The sequence below is a fragment of the Nycticebus coucang genome, chromosome 3 (assembly GCF_027406575.1).
Source record: "Nycticebus coucang isolate mNycCou1 chromosome 3, mNycCou1.pri, whole genome shotgun sequence".
NCBI lineage: Eukaryota > Metazoa > Chordata > Mammalia > Primates > Lorisidae > Nycticebus > Nycticebus coucang.
In genome coordinates this window covers 52,829,577-52,854,490 of record NC_069782.1, presented here as the reverse complement: position 1 = coordinate 52,854,490, position 24,914 = coordinate 52,829,577, and the positions used below count along the sequence as shown (strand labels likewise).

At 35.2% G+C, this 24,914-nt stretch overlaps 1 protein-coding gene across 3 annotated transcripts in view; it reads left to right on the top strand.

Moving 5' to 3' along the window:
• CNOT2 (CCR4-NOT transcription complex subunit 2) overlaps positions 1–24,914 on the top strand; it is a 112,730-nt gene that overhangs the window by 39,295 nt on the left and 48,521 nt on the right. For all 3 annotated transcript variants that reach the window (XM_053582860.1, XM_053582858.1, XM_053582859.1), the window contains one exon: positions 24,108–24,230. In XM_053582860.1, coding sequence (XP_053438835.1) covers positions 24,120–24,230 — 111 coding nt within the window. In that variant the 5' untranslated portion in view covers positions 24,108–24,119. The remainder of the gene's footprint in view (positions 1–24,107; positions 24,231–24,914) is intronic.

Below are 24,914 nucleotides of genomic sequence, written 5' to 3'. Positions count from 1 at the left end.
ACAACGATTTTAAAAAATGAATATAACATTTGAATTTAATTTTTTAAGGGAAACCTGCTTTATTCATTATATAGTGATCCAGAATACAGAATTGTTTAAAGCTCAAGTAGAAATAGACTTGTAGGCTTCCTGCACAGATATGTGTCCAACTTCTTTTCACCCACCAGTTTCATTTCCCTCTAGGCTATGAAGGCAACTAGCAGCTTTGGTCAACTAACCATTTATCTGCTAAGTCTTTATTTTATCCTAGTTAATTCTTTCCCTAAGTGGAGAAAGTAGAGAAAATTGTCTTTGTGGTGTATAATATGAAGTCTGGGTTCTGGTTTGGGCCCTGTCCCTGATAAAACTGGTGTTGTATTTAACTTTTCTAGATTTCCACCTAACTGGATGTGTGAGCTTTCTTGCTGTATCTTTATGATTTTGATAAGCCAGAGTAAGCTGGGGCTATGCTTAAATCAGTTCTGTTTGTAACCTTTTTTCTGAATTGTCCTCATAGATCTGATCAGCATAGCCTTTGTTAGTTATTTGTACTTGGCTATAGGTTCTTCTGCCTTTCAACCACTTCCGACTACCTTGACTCATAAGATTTTACTTGGTCACACTTCTTGGGTTCTTGCATCTTGTTAGGTTCTGCCTAACTCTCTTAAGGATATTTTAATTCTGGGTAATGTGGCTTTTCATTGCTTATAATTCAGTTTGTAAAGTGTGACTGTAGGACTTTTGTATGACTTTGTATTACTATGTATAAAATACACAATATATAGTTAATTTGCCTCTTGGAACCAAATTAATAGAGAATTTTGTATAACTATATGTAAAATAAACAGAATAGTTAATTTGCATCATGGAATGTATTAATAGAGAATTCTGCAATTTATACTTAAAAGAAATAAGAGAAAATAATGTTTTGTATACTAAGAGATTTGCTTATTCTTGCTCATACTATTGTAAAAATACTCCACTTTTCTAAAAATGCTTCATTTTTCCATTTACATTATTTACAAATAATCCAGGATTTTTAGTTTACCTGGAAAATACATGTTGTTTAGGGTTTTGCTGGCTGAAAATATTTTCTCTTTTTTACATTGATACATGAAATTTCTGCATCTTTATGGGGTCCATGTGGTATCTTATTGTATGCGTGGGATTTGTAATGATCAAGTCCAGGGTATTTAGGGTATTTCTCACCTCGAGTATCTTTTTTTTTTGTGCTGGGGACATGTCAAGTCCTCTCTTGTAGCTGTATTTAAATATCCAGTACCTTGTTGACTATAGTCACACCATTCTGCTATGGAGCATTATAACTTGGAACTTACTCCTTCTCCGTCCATTTTCTCTTCTGTTGGTTCATGATTCTTAATGCATATTGAAATATCCTTGGAAACAGTTGTTTAAGTCTGGATTGTAACGTTTTATTTTTCAAGCTTTCTTTGAAAACTGCATGTATAGAAATAGAATTTCCTGTTTGGCATTATGATGAATATATTAAGAACGTATGGGAAATTCAAGGAATATTAAATTACTAAGCTAAAATATTTTTGTATTGGTAATGCTGTTGAGAGGTTGTATCTTCTTGAGATGAAAATGATTTGAATTTTTAAAAATGCTACACTTGGGAGGAATGTTATTATTTTTTTCATGGATAAAGTACAATTTCTTTGTATCTGTGCTCATAATGATTTTCATTTGTCTTTGAGGGTTTTGCTTTTGGAAAGCAGTTGATATTTAATATTTATTTAGGTATCCTGATAATAAGCAAAATCCCAGAATTTAACAAGAAAATAATACTCCCCCCAAGTCCCATTTCTTTACAGACCTCATTAAAGCCTTAGGGAATTTAAGGTGCATTCTTTCAGCTGTGTGTGCTGAGATAGTGCCTTCAGATGGGCATGGTTTGAAGTATTGGTTTTTATGGTGTGTATCTCCTTGTATATTTTGTTTGTTACTGTAAATTTATTATGAGTTAGGTATTTGGAATTTGAGTATAGTAGTTGAAGTTTACTTGCAAAGGTAGACTGATATGTTGTTAGTACAGGTAAGACAATATTTAAATGGTTCATATATAGTTCATTTTCTTTGGAAAGATTGCCAAGCTTTTTCCAAGGCTCTGTAACTTCAGTTTTTTGTGAGTATTTTATCTTCCTCTAATTTACACTGATTTACTCTAACTATGAGCATGCACAAGCCTAAATCATCTTAATTACCGGTTTAACTGAGCATTGGCTTGCCCCTACGCTGGTAGTATGTTCAGGCTTCTAAACTTTATACAATCTTTCCACATTCTGGCTCCCCTGCATTCTTTCAGTGCCTCTCCTGTTACTCCCTAAGTGAGTTTTTTCCGTTTAATAGTACTATACTGCTTTTACCTATCATGCACGCACTTTGACACCTTCAAGCCTATACTTATATTTATTCTGTTCATTAATGCCTCACTTTTCTTCATATGATTCAAAAATTTAGGTATCACTTTTTCCAGAAGCTTTTCTATAATGGCCTCAGTGCTCATTTCTCTTGCTTTCTTAGCTTTTCTGTGTACTTCTAGTTCAGTACTTGCATTGTAGTTATCTGTTTATTTGTCCTTGTGTACAAGGTCAGACAATTGTGTTCACAAACTCGTACTAGAGAAACTGCTACATACCTCAATGCTGAATATCATTACCATCACCTACAAAGTACTCCCTTTGGAAAGCTATGCACCAATACCAGAGCCAAGTCCATTCAAAGCAGTTTTGGAGCTCTTTTTCTAGAATGATCATCAGAGCTGTCATCATAAGAAGGTCATAACAGTTAAGTTCACGAACTCATTCTAGAAAAAGTGCTTTGAGGTATGCTCTACTTTTTCTAGAATGAATTCACAGACTTAATTATCTGACATATACCTGTGCTATTCAATAATGTAGGCACTAGCCTCAAGTAGTTATTTTAATTTAAACTCATTTAAATAAAATAAAAATTGTAGTTTGTTGGTCACATTAACCGTAAGTGCTTAAATAGCGACATGCTGCTAATCACTGCCATATTGAATGATGCAGATACAGAACATTTCCATCATTGCTGAAAATTGTATTAGGACTGCTCTATGTGATGAGCTTCTTGGAAACTAGAACCCTATCCATTTGGGTATTGCCATGACCAGCATGCATAGTGCCTGCTACATAGATAGATGTTCAGTGCATGTTGTTCCAATAAAATAAAACACTGAGACAAGGGAAAGGAAGACACAGGGAAGTAGCTAGATAACATACTAGTGATAGTTCCAAAATTTTTAAGTGTTACTTTGTCTAGAACTTTTCAGTATGAGTCCATTGATCACATCATATACTGGCATTTCAGTCTCTATGTTCCTGAAGAATGACTCATCATGTAAAAGGTGATAGTATCTTTGTGGAATATAATATGTTAGGGAACAATAATGGTAATTGTATACTATAGGGTGTCCAAAGGTGGTCCCTGACATCATCATACATAGGGAAAATGTGAAATTGTAGCTACTGTACCTTTATTTATAAAATATTCATTACAAAATTTTATAAAATATTTGCAAAATACTCTCTATATGGGGCTCATCTCTTTATAAAATTTTATAATGTTTTTAAAATAACAATACATTTAGCTGCAGCTTCCCATTCTCCAGGGGTGACCTTTAGGATACCCCATATTTTTGTTTTCCTCCTACTTACCCCATCATGAAATATTTTATTTCCTTTTTATTAACTTTTAAAATCATAGATGTAGTAGATATGTAGTACAAACACATTAAAGGAAAATATGGAAATACAAAATACAATGTGAACGTTTATCCTCACGACTTTACTCTTTACAGTGTGGTGTGTGTCTTTTTAGATCTTTCCTAGTATCTGTGTCGTAGATGTGATTCGTTGTCTTTGTTTTTAACAAATACGTATTTTCTGCAACTTGATTATGCTCAGTGGATATATTTTCATGTTCCATCCTTTTCTCTGTCTTTTTCCTCAGTAGTAATCACTGGTTTGAATTTTATATTTCGTTCCCTTTTTACAGTTTTATTACACATATGTATTTCAGTGTAAAAGATGCGTCTTTTTTTTCTTCATGCATTTCATTGCAGCAAAGGTACATTATTCTTTTTGTGTTGTGTGGTGATTTTTGGAAGGTGGTGTCCTATATTTTATTATTTTGAATGGAAGAATTAATAATGATTTTTCAGGCCACTCAAGACCCTTGAAGTTGTTTACTGGATACAGCTAAAATATTCAGTACCGATCTGACAATTCACTAAGGATTTCTGCATAATACAAAGCATTTAAAACATGTTATCTAATTACTGAACAGAAACAAATGCGACAATAGATGTGTTTCCATTTAGTATGTTGGAGTTTTTATACAATAGTACTCTATACAAATCACATTTTTTCTTTTATACTGCAATAAAAATGCAATTATAAATAAGTAAAGAAGGACCCCCACCTCTTCTATTGTAAGTTGTACATTATTCTCTCTCTATGGTCAGGATGCATCTTAAAATTGAGGGTGTCTTAGAGTCATAGTAATGACATAGTTAGCTTATAACTTTCTGTTGATATGTTCTAGTATGATTAAAAACAGCACCAGCAGCAAAGCATCTTAGAATATATCATATGCCTAAGTAATATGTTAAAGATATATAGTGAATATAAAGAGCTCTTAATAAAATAAAATCAATAGAAATTTTATAAAATTGAATTCATAATTGAAGATTTGTCAGGGTAGATTAGGTACCTAAAGAGGAAAAATGGAGGTTTTAGTCATTGTTGCTGGTTTGGCATTAGGTGAAGGTAAATAGGAGTGAGCGGATGAAAGAATGGGTTGAAAAAAATAAATGCTTGCATCCAACAAACTGGTTTACAGGTTTGCTCTTGAAACTCTTAAACAAATGGCTGTGATCTATTGTCTCTAGTTAAAGGTAAAGCAAAGGGATAGAGAAAACTCAAATAAATGACTTTTTACTTTCCCTTTACTTGCATTTGTACATCTTGCTAAAATGAGTTTGCTCTCACTACGTTTGTGAATGTGCTTTTGTTCCTGTCATGATCACATGATCACACCAGAAGTTATGTTGATATTATGATCTAAATTTTTGTAAAACTAAAATTCGCCATTTTATTTGGCATTTGTGGCTTATCTTTTTGCTTTTCATGGGCCCACCACGAACATCAAATTAAGTGAATTTCCACTTTCCTCACTGGTTGGCTCACTGCTATGTAATGCTGAGTGTTCACCTTTCCTTGAAGGTGTTCGTTTGATACTTTTCAAAAATGTTAAATGAGGTGACATTTGTTTTTCAAAAGCAAGTTTCAGCAACACACTTGGTTTACAGCATCCTTAGTGTCTTGGTAGTTCTTTCCCAGTGCCTGTGGGCCAAAATAAATTCTGCCACAGAAGTAGTTAGGTACAGATCACTTACGGAGCAGTAGTCCCTGAGATCTGGTAGTTGCTGCTGTGTTTCCTGAGATAAAATATCCGATGGCACCTTTGTGTGTTTGCTGTGATTCCTTTTGGGAACTTATGCTGTACTCTTTGTACAAAAAATAAGTGTTCTCTTTGAAAAAATTCCTTACATTTAAGTGATTTGCCTCAGTCTTTAAATCAAAATCTTAAACATTAGTACAGATATTCCTGCAAAATTAGAAAATACAGAAGCAAGAAAAGTTCTCTTTTTAAAATATAATCTTAGGCCTACTTGGATGGTGACAGCTTAGTTTCTTTATGTTTCTGAATTCCCACGTAAAAAAAGAGCAGGTAGATTACAAAACTAAAACTCATGAAAACAAAAGTGAGTGGCAAAGTGTTCTATGAACCCCTAAATATAACCAGATGAGAACTAATAAAATGACCTTTGTCAGTTTTTGTCCCTTAAAAAGTAAAAAGCATTGGAATGTCTGACGGATCTAAGACTAGAAACACTCAGAGTCATCAGGGATTCCCTGGTGAGTCAAGTAGCCAGTTTGAAATGGGGAGAGACTTTGTCAATTTCATTAGGGGAGTGTGAGGAATTAGTGGTAAGGCTAAAGTGATTGGACCAGCACAGCTCCCTGAACTCTTGAGAGTGACCCACCATTGCACCCTTCTAGGACTCCATGGAGGAGAGCTTAGAGCATGAAAGGGGCAATGGAGACATTGGAAAGAGAAGGTTTGGATAAAAATGGAAGAGGGAGACAGTGAGGATATTTTAGAGAACCAGCCATTCCAGGAAGGAACTTTATGAAAGTAGAGAAGTTATCTAAACAAAACCGTACTCTAAAAATTTAGGAAGCTTAAATTCAGGTCTTCTAAGAATATGTTTGAGGGTGATTGTACCAATTTTGAGTCCTATCAGCAGTGTTTATATTCATCTGACATTTGATAATGTCAAAATTTAATTATTTCCCTATCTATGGAGGTTGTGTTTGAAATATTTTTTCCTAATGAAATTAAATAAATTCAGATATTCTCCTGTATAGGCCTTTAAAAGATTTTTAGTTAGGTCTTTCATGTTTGAATTTAATCTCTGTGTGGTATCAGAAGTCTGTTTCCTTTCCTCTGTAGTACCTAGATAATCAATTACATAAGGATCATGTATTGATTTTTTTTTTTTCCCCTGACCTTCCTTAAGTAATCGGCAGTGCTAGTTCTATTGTCAGTTGAGTTTATTCATGTGCACGCGTTTGTTTCTTGTATCTGTATCTGTTACTGTGATGTGTTTGTGCCTATACCAATAATTAAAACTTTGTATTAAGTCTTCATGTCTACAGTTTTATTTGGGGTAGAATTGGTAAGTTTATTATATTTCTTCCTGTCCATGAATTCATAAATTGAGGTCTTCTGTGTTTTCTCTCAGTTTTATGTTTTTTTCCATAATGCACTTATAAATCATCAGTGACGGTTCCCACCATCAAATATACTGTATTTTATATAGGATTTCTTTTGTAAATTATCAGAATAAAGAAATTGTTCATAGTGCTACCTCATTATATATATTATTTTCTCTGCATCACCTTTTTCATTTTTAAGATTGTTTACTATGTACCTTTCCCCCTCATTTGATGAGTCTTGCCAGAGAGAGATTTGTCAGTTTTACTGGGAATCACATTTTAGCTTCGTTTAGTTATTTTGAAAATTTATTTGTGTTTTATATCCATCAGTACTCTTGAATGCTTTCCTTTTACTTCCTAGGTTTTATTAAACTGTTGTTTAATCTAAATGGTTTTTAATTTTTCAGACCTACCAGCTTTGTCTAGTTACTTTCTTTCCTGATTGTCATGTAATTCCATTTTAGTTAGAGACTGTGGTCAGTGTACCAGTTATTTGTTTATGTGCTTTAACAAAATGCATATGAACTAATCGGCAGGTGTACTCCTGTTTCCCTTCATTAGTCAAGTTTGTTAATCTTTTGATCTGTATCTTACGCACCTACGTATTGAACACTTCTAGCATCATTCACCCCTTTGTTTAGACCTGGATTTCAGTGATCCTCTTTCATTTATTTTTTTTTCTTTTTCTTTCTTTTTGAGACAGAGTTTCGAGCTATTACCTTGGATAGAGTGCTGTAGTGTCATAGCTCACAGCAACTTCCAACTCTTGGGCCCAAGCAAGCCTCTTGCCTCAGTTTTTCTATTTTTAGTAGAGAACGGAGGTCTTGGTTTTGCTCAGGCTAGTCTGGAACTCGTGAGCTCAAGCAGTCCGCTTGCCTCGGCCTCCCAGGGTGCTAGGGTTATGGGAGTGAGCCACTGCACAGGGCCCTTCTTTCATTTCTTTAATCATTTTATACATTTTTGCATTTGGTGGGGGATTCTATTAATTGGAATTTGCCATGCATCATTCTAATGTTTTTTATTTTCTGCTTGTTTTCATGTATAGTGTCTTTGCTTGTGTTTTGTGTTAAGCCATCATTTTATGTTTCTTAAAACTCTGGCAATTCTTTGAGGAGTAGGTAGATTTGCATTTGGTTTTACTAGGTGCCTAAAGTGCTACTAATTAAAAACAAAAAATGTTAGCTTAAAGTTGTAGTCCACATAGCTAATGTGAATTCATGCTGATTACGGCTGTGAATTCTCAGAGAGTTCCTTTACCTTCTTTTGCTGCACCATTCACTAAGAGTTACCATATTTGTGACCCAGCCTTTCAAGGGACCTCATTTATGAAAAGATCTTTTAATAACTTTTCCATTTTGTGCACATTTCTTCTTTCAGGATGTAAGCTGTGGATTCTCTGTGAATTCTAATTCTATATTGTTTTGGAGTACTGAATTTCCCTCCCTCCTATCCAGGTTCAGCAATACATTTAAAAATAAAAATGTAATGTCTGTTAGTTTTCACTGTTTTGTTCACTGCTGTATCCTTCCCTGAATAATGACAGTTATGTAGTAGATACTCAATGAATATTTGATTGGGTGAATCAACATTTTTTGGAACTTTTTTTTTTTAATTGAGACAGAGTCTTACTTTGTCACCCTTGATAGAGGGTTGTGGTGTCATAGCTCACAGCAACCTCAAACTCTTGGGCTGAAGCAGTCGTCTTGACTCAGCCTCCCTAGTACCTGGGAGTACAGGTGCCCACCTCAATGCCCGGCTGTTTTTTTTGTTTATAACAGGCCCAGGCCTGGTTGGAATCCACCAGCCCCGGAGCATGTGGCTGGCACCCTAACCACTGAGCATAGCGTGGAACAATTTTAGTTTAGTTTTTTTTTTTTTTTAATAGTGTGTTGTACTACCAAAAACATGAACCTTAATCATCCTCTAGTTCTTGCTAAAGTTTTACGTCCTACGGTAAAATTTCCTGCTGAGACTTCTGTTACATACGCTCATTGTGCCTTGTACTTTTAGCAGGATGCTGATAATGATGCTGTTTCTCTGCTGCTGCTGCTGCTTATTCATAACTGAATAAGTTTGATGGCTCTTTTCCCCCCTTCCTTCTCCTTCCCTCTTCCGCTCCCATACTTGCCCTACCTTCTTTCTTTCTTCTTCTTTCTCTTTCTTTTTCTTTCCTTCCTTTTTTTCTTTATAGTATCATTTTCCTTCTACAGACAGGATTTTTAAAAAATTTTCTAAAAGTATTTCTGGTGGTAATGAGTTCTTTAAGGGTTTGTCTGAAAACATCTAATTTCACTTTCATTTTTATAAAGATATTTTCTCTCAGTACAGAATTCAGAGTTGACAGATATTTTTTTTTTTCCTTTAGAGCATTAAAGGTGATGCTTCACTCTCTCCTGACTTATTTCCAGTGAAAAGTCTGCTGTCATTAATGTCTTTAGTTGTCTGTGTATTATGTACCTTTTTCTCTCTGGCTGGTATTAATTTTTTAAAATTTGTCACTTGTTTTACACATTTTGATTATGGTGTATTTTGTTATAATTTTCTTCATGATGCGTGCTTATGATTTATTGAGCTTCTTGAATTTGTTTAAATACTTTTTTGTCTTTACTATTCTTCTGGGAACTCCAATTACGCGTACTTGTGTATTAGGTCTCTTGAAGTTGTCCCGCAGCTTACTGATAGTTTGTTCATTTGGTTCCTTTTATTAAACTGTCCATGCTTTAGTTAAGATAGTTTTTATTATTATGTTTTCAGGTTTACTAGTCTTTAGAATGCCAGTCTTCTACCAGCTTTTTACAAACAAATTATAACTGTTTTAATATTGTCTGCTAATTCTGTAATCCGTGTTATTTCATTTAATAGAAACTATGCCTGTTTTTGTCAATTGATGGCTTTTATTCTCTGCATTACTTATTCTATTTTATTGTTTTTTTGCATGGCTAGGGACTTTTGCTTGGATGCCAGTCCTTGAAAACTTTATCTTGATGGTTGCTATGTATTGTTTTGTATTTCTGCTGATATTCTTAAGATTTCATAGAGTTACAGTTAAGTTACTTAGATAAGCCATTTGATCCTTTTGAAACTTCCTTTTTTTTTTTTTAAAGTTTTGTTACATGAAACCAGAGTAGTCTATAGTTTAGAGCTAATTTTCCCCAACTACTGAGGCAGTTCTTTTCTGAGTACTTTGTTCCATACCTTGTGAATTATGTTTTCCTACTTTGGCTGGTGAGAATATAAATGATTCCCAGCTGTGTGTTAGCCCGGGGGGTTGTTTTCTCTTTTCCTTTCAGGTGGCTGTGTTCCTGGCTTCTGGTAGTTTCCTCACAGGCATGTGGTGATCAGTACTGAGCTGAAAACCTGAGAGAGGACTTCCCCAGAGCTCCTTTCTCTGTGTAGCTGTCTGCAGCCTAGGCTTCTAGCTGCTCACTGTAGCTGCCTGGAACTACCCAGGCTCCCTTCTCTACTCCCTCATTTCACTGGTACTACGGGGCTCCCCCTGCCTGGGCTTCTTCCTCTTCCTTTGCACCCTGAAAACTCCCTCGGTCTTATGCGCAAGGGCAGTTCTTGGCCTGTCATTGATTCTTTTAAGGCTCCCAGGGATTATTATTCTGTACTGCCTGATGTTCTATGCCTGAAAATTATTGTTTAATATCTTTTGCCTGTTTTTAAGGTTTTTTTTTTTTTTGGAGGGGGGTGATTTCTACTAGTATTCCACTTGGTTTGAAGTAAAAATCTTAAAATTACATTTTTGGTTGAGAAGATAGATGCAAGCCATTTCTTATACAGAGAAAAGATTTTATGTCAATATTCAGAAAAGACTTGGATGTGTTCTGTTATGTGGAAACAACAATGTGGAAGAATATAAAGTCTATAACATACATTCTATAAATATAGAATGTGTAATACTATAAAAAAATTCCAATTCTTAGATGGAATCATCATAGCCATGATTCTTTTTAACTTAAAGCAAAAAGAAAAAAAGTGACTATTTCCCTTGAATTCCCTACTTCAAGATTCCCTGCAATCTAACAGACCCGTGAATACAGTGGTCTTTCCTTTTCTCAGCTGAGAGGTAAGAATTTTACTAAGTAGTGTTCCTCACTCAGAACATCGGGGTTGTATGGCATCTCTTTATTGATTAATCTGACCCTTCTTATTAAGGTCAGAAATGTTAAGAGAATACTGTTTTGGGTATATGAAATTTTAAACCTAATCTTTTCTACCAGGGTAGAGGCACTGTGATAAGGTTAAATGAATGTGGTTTTTAGAGTGAAGAACCCTAAGTTTCACCCATTATTCTTCTCCTTCTACCTGTATCACTTTGGGCGGGTTATATAAAGTCTTTAACATGTTCATATGTAAGAGTGAGATCTTTAAAAAATCATTGGTTTACTTTGTAAAACATTTCAGTTAATACATACAGAAGGAATGAGGAAAATAGAAAATCACCATTAGAATGCCACAGAATAGGTGCTGTGGGCAGTATTCATGGATGAATGCTATAATTAGTAGCCCAAAATTTAAGGACAAGCAGGTATTTGCATGCTCCTAAGGTTCTTCTCCAAAACATTTATTATTTAAGAAAGAGAAAACAGTAATTTACAGTGGAGAAAACTGGCAGATACACCAGTTTTAACTGTGGTGAAGGTTAGTATGACCTGTAAGAAGACACATTAACATCACATGCACTCATATGTTGGAGTGTATGCCCATATGTGATGCATCGGAGAAGGAAGGGCAGGTTACCTCTGTGGTGTTGTGGCTTTAAAAATGCATAACGTCAGTCTAGTTATGAGAAAACACCAGACAAACCCAAATCTTAGACATTCTACAGTGTATTTGACATGACATTAATGTTGTGAAAGACTGGAGTAGTCTTGGATTGGCCAAGGAAACATAAACCTAGATTTAAAGGACTGGGGAAAGGGGTATTTTTAAGTAAGAGTAGACAGGGGAAATCCTTACTGAGATGAGTCAGTACTTGAGTAGATCAAGTAGGAAGCAATGTGGAGATGTAAGAAGAGCATTCCTGAAGAATACGAGTGCAAAGGCCTGGAGACAGGAGCGTCCCTGATGTGTCTGAGAACCGCAAGGACACCAGTAGGGAAGGGGAGAGAATGCTAAGGAGAGTAGATGAGGGTGACAAAGAATAGACAAGGTCCTTGGAGGCCTTGGTAATGGTGCCAGTTATTACAATGCGTTGTAAATGTATTTTCTCTCTACTTCCTTTGATTTATGATGTTCCTTTATTCTGAGCATCAGAGGTAAGGTGTGTCAGAGTAGAAAGTATAATATCTAACATCTAGTACTTTGTACATATAATAGATGCTTACTCAATAATTATTGAATTAATTTATGTGGCAAGGTGTTTAGAACTTTAAAATATTAAAGGCCCTGTGTTCCCTCGCTGAAGGAAACTTTTGATTTTTAATTGCTTTCTATAATATAATTCAGGATTCTGATACCCCTGTGTGTTTTTTAAACCTTCAATAGTATCTGCTATACTATGGCATAGAGGTTGTCTTGAAATGATTAAGCATCTATTTTTGTTAGTTTTAGTACTTATAATAGAATCTGGTTTTCTTCAGCTCAATCAATAATTCATTTTTATATATCAAAAATTCACATTTTTATAAAAGCATATAAGTTGCATATTTCATGTAAGTCCTATATTCAGATTGATTTTTTTTAAATCTTTAAAGTTTTTTCTTTATCATCTAGTTTGATCGAAGTGCCAAGTTATTGTAAGTTAATAAGGGGGGGGTCTTTATTTTCTCACAAAGAATATACTTACACCATTATTTCTAGTTTTTAAAAGTTCACTGATCCACTTCTAGGAGTTTAAGTACATCTGTATAGTTGGATCTTTCATTCTCCTGGTTGATGGCGTTAAATAGAGGAGCGCCTTAGGTTTCATGTTGAGTACTGAGGAGAGCAAGAGGGTATACAAGGGGCAGATAGACAAAGAATTTCAACCTGTTGTCTTACACGTTTTCATGATGCCCAGGTAAGCCCTATCCTTGCGTTTTCTGAAAAAGTGTGCAAGTTTACATAGAACACTGCCTTTTTTAAAAATTAGAACTTTTGAATCAGTCTGAAAGATGATTCTGAGTTTGGGGAATAATGAAAAAGTGAACAGGGAGTCAAACTGTTGAAACTGGACATTCAGATCTTTTTAGCATGGTTTCCTTATTTTTCAAAGAGCAGAAGAATCCCATCGTTTATCATGTTCTGGTCGGATTCCTTTCTTATCGTTTGCTGGAGTTTGAACTTCAGAGCTATGGTGTCAACCCTGCTATAATATCTCAGGGGGAGCTCCTAGTGTGGGGCTGGTTCCATGGCTCACCCTCCAACCTTTCCTTCTTCACTTCAGCCTCCAGCTCTGAGCTTTCCAATACCCAGAGTAGCAAATGTTGAAAGAAGTTGCACAGGTAAGTATGTGGTGGGAAAAGTTGGGGGAGAAATGGTCCTGTCGTTAGTATTTAAGGGTGGGTGTTGGGCTGTTTTACCAATGAGTCATTTTGTTAGGTTAGAAATATAATGTTCCTTATAAATTATTTTTCTCATAAAACTGTCTAATAAATTATTAAATGAAAAGTTTAGGGTTCTAAGAAATCTTTTTAAATCTTGTTAGATATGAAAAACCTTTAAGTGACTAAACCGTTAACATTATAATGCAAAGGAAGGTTATTTTAAAAACTTTATATTCTCTGCAGTGTATAGCAGGATCAGAAAACCCAGTTAAGGAGAAAAGTTGGAGAAGGAATAAATCCCCAGATATTTAATTTTGCTGTATGTAACTTGGTCCCAGAAGGAGGCAGGTTTTCTTTCCTTCCACTGGCTTTAGACATGTTGTTCTCTTATGTAGGTTTTACACAGGTAGAAATATTTTTAATCTCTACAGGAATAGAAACTTCCAACATATTTTTCTAAGTGTTGACTGGATTACCAATCTCTGGATTTGAGGTTAACAAAAAGAAGTATGCAGACAGTGAAGGCACAGTATCTGCTTATATGGTTCAGTACGTAATTTGTCGAGTAACTTAATAAATTCACCAAATCCTCTATTTATGTGAAAGAGAAAGAAAAATGCCAACACCTCCAGCATTCTCTGCTTGTCTTCCTTGCACTGACAATCAGGATCTACATATTATATGGTTTTCTTGTTACTCATTGAATGATTTTTTTTTTTTTTAGAAATAATTCTGTAGAAAAGTAGCTCTGGGTTTTCACTACCTTTTACTACTTTCTTGCTTCTTTTCAAAAATTATTTCTTTCATTCTCCCAGATCTGTTCTATTTATTTCATATTCATGTTAGTTATAAATTTTGGATGTAGAAAGACTTTCAGAATTAACCCCAAGAAAAACATACCCTTAATATGGCATATGATTGACTGGGCACAGTGGCTAATGCCTGTAATCTTAGCACTCTGGGAGGCAGAGGCAGGTGGATTGCTTGAGCTCATGAGTTCAAGACCAGCCTGAGCCAGAGCAAGACCTTGTCTCTTTAAAAAGAAAAAAAAAAAGCCAGGTGTTGGTGGACGCCTGTAGTTCCAGCTGCTTGGGAGGCTGAGGCAAGAGAATTGTTTAAAGCCTAAGAGTTTGGGGTTGCTGTGAGTTGTGACGCCTCTGCACTCTACCAAGGGTGACCTAGTGAGACTGTCTCCAAAAAAAAAAAAAAGCCATATATATATATGGCTTATGATTGCAAACATTTCTTCAGAGACAGTAGGCATGGCTTAGAAGAGATTGGGACACTAAGTATTTGCCATTTCATGTCTCAAAATAGGTCTTCAAAAGGCAGACACTTTAGCAGTTTATCTCCCTTTTTTCCTCTCTTTAAGTTGCAGAGGTTTTTTTTTTTTTTTTTTGAAGTACTTAGAGCCTGGTAGAAGTAACCTCTCCCCTAGCAACTTAGATCATAGGTCCGGTGTTTTCTCCATCTATATTCACATCCCTTTCCTGCCTCTGTTCGTTAGATGAGATGCATCCTTATCTACCCCCCTTTAAGGATTGGTTTAAAATATTTGCCCTCGTTACACTATTTTCTTTATGCTGAGAGGATTTGTTTTCTATCATAAACTTAGAGATTTCCTATTTCTATGTAGCTTTTTTTCTTGTATTTTATAATTTTGTGCCCTAAATTTAAAGATAAAGTACTACCTACTTAATTTTTGGCTCTAGTATATTTGTATGAGTTGTCAACTCTTAACGTCTTACTGCTCTTAAGAGGTATTAATTACGGTTGGTTCTTCAGCTGGTATAGGACTGTATACTTTTTTCCTGTAGATTAGTACTTTTTTGAATGATTTGAGTTTTGGTTTTAGGATGATAAATTATCTTTAAAGCTTCTATATTGGTGACATATTGTGTAGATTTTAAGTGTTTAGAAAACCATTAAATCTGTTTAGTCAAAGCATGTACCACATATTCTCCTTAGATCAAACTCACAGAGCCATTTATAGACATTTTGGTAATACTTTTCAGAGAATTTATAGATTTGGGGGGTATATATTAAGGGATAATGTACATGATTTTTTGAAATACCATTGGAGCAAAGCAACTTCAGATACCAGATTTTGGTAAACTATTTTTGGATTAGGAAAGAGTGATAGGTTTCTCACTAGCCCCCAGTCCCTAGCCTCCTGCCTCTCCATCTTTCTTTAAGATATAGGCCACCCCATTTTGGGGGTGAGCCCTCCAAAAATGTACAGAAATATATCTAGTATTTCTGTAACTCTTGCAGAGGACTCTGTCAGGATATTTACCCACTCTCCAAAATAATAATTGTGGGAAATATTTATATAGGTCCCTAGCTTTCTGCTAAAGCACATTTCCAACCAGTCATACGGTTTCTGTGCGTCTGTATATTAATTGTAATATTCACCAGCGCTTTTATCAGGTATCTGCATTTGCTAAAACTATGAAATAAATTGCTTTTATTTTCATGCTTTTGATTTAATTTAATGAATTAGAAATTCTGGACATTAAGATTTGTCTAAACCTTTTCTTAGATCCATCCTAAGCAGATTTCATGAAGTATTCATTATACGTTTATTTTATTAGAAATAATAAGCCATAGTATTCCAGAACTAGAAGGACCTTAAGTAGTATTTTTCTTGTATGAAGAGAAAGAGAACATTTGTTCTTTTTAAAAGAAGAGTTCCAGCTATTAAGGTCTTTTGTACTTTGAGAAGCTGATTTTTTTAATTCAATATAAGTATATATGCCTTTCTTTCCTTTATGTAAGCCCCTTTCTTTTAGTGTTTTTCAGGGATTAAATAAATTTAGAATTACTTACAAAGTTGTGAAGCAGGATAGGCAGTCCAAATTCTATTATAAAAAAATAGCTAATGAAACAAAAGTATCTTGGGTTACAGATATTTCCAGTTTGTACTGTAGCATTGTAATATTTAATATGGAAATATTTCACTTCCATAGAATTTGGGCAGTCTCGTCCTCAGATATTCTTGCTCCTCGTTATTGGTTTCTAATGTTGATTGGCTAAGGCAGAAAAGTGTTAATGGCAATTTGCTGTGATTTTCTTTCTTTCTCTTTTCTTTTCTTTTTTTATTTATTTTTTGAGACAGAGTCTCACTATGTCGCCCTTAATAGAGTGCTGTGGCATCACAGCTCACAGCAACCTCCAACTCTTGGGCTTAAGTGATTCTCTTGCTTCAGCCTCCCGAGTAGCTGGGACTACAGGTGCCCACCACAACGCCTGGCTATTTCTTGGTTGCAGTTGTCATTGTCATTTAGCTGGCCCAGGCCGGGTTCAAACCTGCCACCCTCGGTGTATGTGGCTGGTGCCATAACCACTGTCCTACGAGTGCTAAGCCTGCTGTGATTTTTAGTAGTTAGTTTCTGCCTACTTTATATAGACAAGAAAGAACTTGTGCATGTATGTGTCTGAAGTGTTTGCTGATACGGTGGATGTAATTGAGAGGGAAAGTAAGAAGTCAGATTCTTTATTCAGCAATTAAAATAAATTACATCTCCACTTGGAAAACAGTAAGAAAGAACCAGTTTCTCTCCCCTTTCAGGCACTGTGTGACCTGCAGTTAGCACTCTTTATCCTTAATAATACAAGTTGAGTGCAAACTCTGTGGCTAGGAGTGAAAATTTAGTGTCTATAAAGCAGTGAAAATTCTTTAATACAGCTGTTTTTAATGTTGTGGGAAAATTGATTTTATAATGGGACACTTGTATCAGCTTGTTACCAGTAAAGCTCCTTGCTTCATTAAAGAGATAATACACAAGAAAAGGTTGCTATTAGGGATTTCTCTTGTTTTTTAACCCAATTTCTAGATGTATTTTATATATTTAAGGCTATTAATACAATATCTGCATTAGAATTTTGTAATGAAATTTAGAGTTTGGTTATAATCATTCTAATTAACTCAAAAGCTTAAATTATGTTTGCTACTTTTAGAAAGTATTTAAAAATGCTAGTATTTTTGGAATATGGAAATAGTATGTGTAATTTTTAATATTTCTTTAATACTCATCTGAAACTTAACCTTAGTTAACAGTCAGCTTTTTCATTGGTGTAATACTATTCCATTAATCATAATTTTATTATAAAATTAATGTAGCTTTCTCTAGAATAGATAGGATCAATCTTTCAGAGGCTGGCCTTTGTCTCACATACCCTAAGTTAGTCCATCCTTGTTCTTGTCTCAAAGTCATCTTTTCGACACAAGTATTTGATTGTGGTGGCATACCCTACTTCTCACCATTTTAACCACAAAGTAAGGATCTTCTCTCCCCTCCTCCTTTTTTTGATTCCTTATTGCTTTTGCTTTTGCAGTTCAGGAAGAAAAACACATTAAATTATTTGTTGTATATTTGAGGGAGACTCTTGCAGATTACTGTCTGCGTCAAAACCCTTCCCTTTATCAAATACATAACCTTGGGCAAAGTACCTAACTGTTAGGGTCCTTAGTTTTCTCAACTACAAAATAGGGATAGTAATTATTCTTACCTCCTAGTGGTATCATGATGATTAAATAAAAAAATAAATGTTAAAGCATTAAGAGTGTAGAAAGTGGTCAGGAGTAACATCATTATTTATTATGTAATTATAGTTACAAGAAAGTATTTTCTTTTTTTTTTTTTTGGTTTTTGGCCAAGGCTGGGTTTGAACCCGCCACCTCCGGCATATGGGACTGGCGCCCTACTCCTTGAGCCACAGGCGCCGCCCACAAGAAAGTATTTTCAATGACCATGTAGAATAGGAGCCCTAAGATAGTATGGAAGTTTCAGGCACTGGTGTCAGCGTCAGGCTCACAGGCAGGAGATGACTTGCGTCTGCGTGTCTGAGGTGCCGAAAAGAGTGTGAATGCTGAAGGCAGGAAGGCTACGAAGAGAGAGAACGCAAGAAAGGCTGCCCAGTCCTCAGAAGCCTTAATGTTGATTTAGGAGTGCTGTTGAGGAACTTTGATCAGCAAGGCTATGAAGATAAGAAATTTTTACTTTCAAAAATCACTTTGAGGGTGGCACCTGTGGCTCAGGGAGTAGGGCGCCGGTCCCATATGCCGGAGGTGGCGGGTTCAAACCCAGCCCCGGCCAAAAATCACAAAAAAATAAATAAAGTAAAAATCACTTTGATGTGGGAGAGTAGAATTGAAGGGAATAAGAATAGCTTAATAAAGACCTGATACAGGGTTGGTTTGATCAGCTTGGGTTTTAATTTTTGAAAATCATGGGGATTACAGATGGCATTTTTGAGAGGTTACCGTTACACTGATGCATAGATTTGTGTTGGGTTTTAAGATCATTACTGCTGTGAAGTTATGTCAGAGACACGATCATGGGAATCTTGAGTTGTATTCTCTGTGCTGGAAAAGTTGACCAGAGATACGAGAACAGGAGAGTGAAAGAATCAGTGTAGTGTAATCAAGTATTAGTAGCAGGAAGTCTTTAGTTCATCACTTCCTTTCAGGCCTGGTTTCCCTGCCAATACTTGGTGCCTAATTAATCTGGCACTAAGGGTCCCGCCCACTTTCTTCACCTAGCACTTTTCATCCAGACCCCTCCCTGTTGGACATATGAGAGTTTTGTTGTTTCCAGGGCTTCCTCTCCCTCACTCAGAGCATTTATTTGCCCGTGCTTTCTTTTAATGCCAGAGTTTGCTGCTGCTTCCTGCTATATATACTCCTACTTTTTTTACATCAAGGCTTTGCCCAAACCTTTAGACCTTTCAGTCTGTTTCCCTTACACAGGTTAAGATTTTTTAATTTGTATTCTAAAATTTGTCTACAGATTTCTATATTGTATTTGTTTACAGGTTTGTGTCCTAGCTACATTGTAAGCCCATTCAAGACTCAAAACTGTTGCTTATTTGGCTTTTGTCTTTATTAGCACAGTTTTTGGCATAATTCATGTAGCAGACTATGAGCATGTTCATTGAAATGTGAAGGGAGACCAGTCAGGAAACCACAAAAATTAGTCCACTGTTTAAACTAAGATAAGTATAGGAAGAATGGTGAAAACAGACATGAAAATTACTGGTGAAAAAAGGATGTGCAGAACAGTCTTGATGGATGTACAGAATGAAATTAAGTAACTCAGTAGATTAGTTTTAAATATTACTTAGTTTATTAAATTGTATTTCCCAGATAGAAATGTTTAGCAGCACCTTAAAATACACTACTAGAACCTTGAGTTAAGACTGGAGATAGATTTTGAAATTAATGTATATGTGTTAACCACTCTGCCATTGGATGTATTTCTGTTCCCTGGGAATAGGATCTCGTCTGGCCTGACATTGGCCAACATTATTAACAATGAAGGTATCAGAGTTAGTTCCTTTACACAGGATTTGTGTAAAATCCTTTACACAAGGATTTTGTGTAAAATCAAATATTGTCCTTATTTGGATATCTGTTTTTCACCCTTTCCTATTTATTTGTGTGTGTTTTCATGTTACATTTGTAGTGTCTTAGTTTTGTTTCCCTGAGCATTAAAAAGTTCCAGGCTGTCTTCTTATTTCTTCTGTTCCCTACTTGCATCATGCAGCACTGTGCCAGTCTTCTCTGAAGCTGTTGGTTAGATTATCTGAAGATTGGGAGGGTTTTGCAAGTTCTACTTCTGTATTTATTCTGATTTACTTCACTTGGCTTTGAAATATTGTATTTAAATATTAGGAATTTAGAAACATTAGGAATTCGTAGCTAGTCCAAATTAAATAATGAAGAAGGAATGTATTGGGAAAATCCAGCCAACTTAGTGCTTCTTTTCTTTCTCCCAATTTAATTCTTTTCTCTCTACCACTTTGTGAGGCCAGCTCCTTTTGGTGAGTCAGGCTGGTAGAGAGGTTTAGCTAAGTTGTCTGTGTACTTTTTAGAATATGCTGCTTAGTTCACATGGAATCAAAGGAAAAATGAAATGTCTTGATTAAATATTTTCAGTCTGTGTTCAAAAAAGGCTTAATTAAGAAGTGTTTTTGCTGCATGCATATGATGTCTTATTCTTTTTTGGTAAAATCTTAATCTGTGCTGCTTCTTGTTCTTTTAATCTGGTAGGAGAGAGAAAAGGTGGTCAGTTAACAAAGTAAGTGTAAGCCCTTGAAGTGATTGCTTGAAAAAAGCAGATAAGTGTACACAGCAAAGACTCTTAAAAAATTCTGTAGCTAATATAAGATAAAGTGCTTACCATGGATGGAACTGGAGAAAAGTTGTCTTGGGTGAGTTAGCTGGAGAGTGATGAGACAGCATGAAGACCTGGGACATCCCTGCACACTGTGTAGACTTCACAGACATTGTACACTTAGTCTGTGGTAAACTGCAAAAAGGAGTTTTTCTTTTTTCAATAAATTAATATTAACTTACTATAACTTCTTAAATTTTTAAATTTTAATTTTTTCATTCTTTTGTAATAACATTTAGCTTTAGACACAAACTCGTGCAGCTGTACAAAAATATTTGCATACTTTTATTCTATAAACTTTATTCAAAAACTTTTTAAATTTTCTTTAACCTTTTAAGCTTTTTGTTTTAAACAAAGACAAATTCACTCATTAACGTAGACTTATCAAGGTATCAGTAGGTGATAGGAATTTTTCAGGTTAGTTATAATCTATGGGACTACCTCAGTCCATTATTGACAGAAACATCACTATGTGGCACATGACTATAGCTTTTAAAATTTCCATTTACCAAATTGACTTCAGTATACATGGTATAACCCATAATTTCAATGTATTTCAGTATAGTGTTGACAGTTTCTTCTTTGAAACTGATAGAAATTGATTGTTAGGTACCCTAACTTCCTTCCAGGAAAAAAAACGTTAATACCTTACTCTTTTACACCCTGCATTCATCTATCCTTTCATATCCACTGTTTGTCAAAGTATATCCTTTATCCTACCACTGCTTACTACCGCTCCTACTACCACGATAGTCCAGGCTACCATCATTTATCACCGGTTTCGTAACCCATTTTTCTGTTTCCATTTTTATCTCCTCTTTAGTCCATTCCTCAGAGTAGCTAGAATTATTTTTAAAAACATATGTCAAATTAATGTCATTCTTAAACTTCCCTTAAACCCTCTTTTGATCTTCCATTTCGCACAGAATAAAATCCAAAGTCCCTCAGGCCTGCAAGGGTACTAGATGATCTGGCCCCACCAGTCTCTCTGACTGCACTTCCTAACCTTCATCACTAAGTTCATGCTGCCTGAGACACCCACTGAGGGTCTCACTGACCTTCTGAACTGAATGCTCTTCCTACAGGTATTTGCTCGTTAGTTCCTTTATTTCTCTGATTGTTTTCTTCCTAGTTTTATCCTCTGTGGTTTTTCTAAAATACTTTTCTATCCTATTTCATCACTCTATGTGGATGGCTTCTTTAAAATTTAATAAATCTAGCTTTATGAAAAACTTTTCTCATTTTTTCTTCTGATTTTGCCATATAACAGAATTTTTTTATCTTACCTCCCATCCCCAGGCTGGGGCTTGCATTTGGGGAACAGAGTATTATACTCCTACATTTTTGCTGAAGTCATACAAGAATAATTAATATTCCCAATGATGTGTAATTTGTGTTGAAACACGAAGCAGAAGTGAAGTTTGGCATGTTTATATTTTCTCTCTCTCTCTCTCTCCCTCTTTCTTGTTCTTTCATTCTCTCATACCCACACACATACACTGAATCTTGAGATATTTTGGTATTTATATTTTTCTTTGTCTGAGGCATTTTAACCTCTTTGCATGGAATTAAGGACAAAGGTTTTTATTTTGTGCAGCTAATTTCAATGTTGGAATTCTAGGAGTCTGTAATTGGTTTTGGTGATAAATGTTATACAAACATTAGCAAAGGAAGAATTTACTTTGTATCCATTTGAATTAATTTATGTTTGTAAAATTTGATGAGAGATGTCCTGAATTCATTTCAGATTCACTTAGAATGTTATTGCATTGTATACGTTTCGTGCGTGTTTCCATGTTTGTTCTTTCTTAGAATTAGGGGTTAGTAGTAAAAGTTCTATAAGTTTCTATATGTTTTTAACTTGTACAGAGTTTTAAAATCTCAATTATATTCTCTTAAAAACACTTTTTCCACTTACTAGTGATTATCTAAGGAGTTGGTGGATAAACATGTGGGATCCTAGTCTGAAATAACATTCAGGTTATAGAATAGCTTTCATGAGATTCACTGGCGCCCTTGCCCAAAGGTACTTAATGTCCTAATATAGCAGTAGACCCTTTTACAATATCATTCTGTGTTCCACATCTAAAAATATACAGCAAGGTAATGGTTAAGCTGTCCTTAGACTGTTCAAACCTAACAAAATAGCTTTTCCTCAGACTTCATTAGAGAGGATTCCTACAAATTTCACAGGGAACTTAACATATAAAGTAATTATTAAATAGTATAGATGTTTTAAACAAAGTTAAACATAAAATTTGGCTTTCAAAGTCTTCATCATATCAGTTCGCCAGGTCTACTTATAAATAATAGTGACTACAGATGTTTTTGGATGTGAGATATAAAGGAAATTATCTTTTATTTATAATTGAAGAAAATATCCTTAGTTATTAATGAGTATACAAGACAGATGCCAAATTTTATGTTTTCACCCAAAATTGTACTTGTGAAAAGATTCAGTTGTCGTCAAGTTTTTAAATATCTCTTCTATCATTAGCATTTGATTACTTTGAAACTCAAGGTGCTATTAGGAGAAAGACATATTGATCTTAAATAACTTTAGTTAATGGTCTTGGAAATTTTATAGAGGTCATGTTTAAGAAAAATGACAAAAATAAGCACAGATTTTAGTAATTATGGTTGACCCTTCATATCTGTGGGTTCTGTATCTGTGAATTTAACCAGCTATGTATTGAAAATATGTAGAGGGAAAGTGTGGTTTTGTCTGTACTAAGCATTACAGATTATTTTTTCTTGTTGTAATTCTCTAAACAATATAGTATAACACCTATTTACAAAGCATTTATAGTGTATTAGGTATTATAAGAAATCTAGAGATGTTAAAGAGTGTTGAAAGGATATGCATAGGTTATATGCAAATATTACCCCATTTTATCTAAGGGGTTTGAGCAGCTGCGGATATTTCTGTCTGTGGTAGGAATTCCTGGAACAAATCCTCCCCAGACACTGAGGGATGACTGTGTTTATTTTCGTGTGGGCTCTAAATTACTAGTGTTGGATGTTATAAAGACTTAAAAAGCAAAAAGGTAGGCAGGTTATGTAATTGAGATGATAAATAATCATGATGGCTGAAAATTGGCCTTCTGTTCTACAAGTAGATACTTGTTGCTCGAAGTAAAGTTCTGGTACGCCACTGTATACTGATTCAAAAAATGGTGTATCTCAGTAAACTTAGATTGTTAAGTAAAGATGACATTCTTGGGAAAACAGATAATTGAAAAAAATAGATGTAGTGACGACAAAGCCACTAATTTTGAAGATGCATGTGAAGATTTTGATTAAGTAAACCTCAGTTTTTTAAAAAAATCTGTTATGTATGGCAAAATTATATTTGGGTCTGAAAATTGTATTTTTCAAGAGTAAATGAATGATGTTTAATTTTTTAAGGAAGCTGAACTTGAATAAGACAGGCTTTGCAGAGTTTGTTACAGCTTGGGGGAAAAAAACCCAAACATGGTATTGGTATAGTCAGATTTAGGACTTCATCAGGTGCCCCATTAGCCCTTAGTTGACCGATTCTGTCTCTTAGCAGTGTTCCCTTTATTTTATGTTTTCCACATAAGAGTAAGGTAAATCCGAACATTTTCCAAAATATTACTGTCAATAAAAGTAATATTTTTGTTTAGGTGACAAACAGCATGTTTGGTGCTTCAAGAAAGAAGTTTGTAGAGGGTGTCGACAGTGACTACCATGACGAAAACATGTACTACAGCCAATCTTCTATGTTTCCACACCGGTCAGAAAAAGATGTAAGTTAATCAGTTACATTTTGTTTGCCCAGCAGTGTATGTCTGTTTCTGTGTTCCTGAAAAATAGCATAGGAACTGCAGAGTGCTGTCCGTGGCTCAGTGACTATGTCTTAGGCACAGTACCAGGTAGTACTAGGTCGTGGGGATTCAGAAACAGTGAACTCACATTCTGACGGGAAGCATAAATGTCCTAGGATTCTCAAGTTAGAATATGGTAATCCAGCAGTAGAAGTGCTCAAAGACATTGAGTAAACATGTTTTTTTGTTTAATATGAGACAAAACTTGTTATTTTTATATTAAATGCAGAAATAGAATAGGAAATAGATTGCATAGATTTAAAGGTAGACTCGCAAGCTTCAGTAAAACTTTTACCATGCAATTTTCTAGCTATGAGCCTAGATATCAGATATAAAGTATTTATCCTGTTCAGCTATAGGGATGAAAAATTTTTGAAGAACTGTATTAAAAATACGGTAGATGGGGTGGCGCCTGTGGCTCAGTGAGTAGGGCACCGGCCCCATATACTGAGGGTGGTGGGTCAAACCCAGCCCCGGCTGAACTGCAACCAAAAAACAGCCGGGCGTTGTGGCGGGCGCCTGTAGTCCCAGCTGCTCGGGAGGCTGAGGCAGGAGAATCGCTGAAGCCCAAGAGCTAGAGGTTGCTGTGAGTCCTGTGACATCATG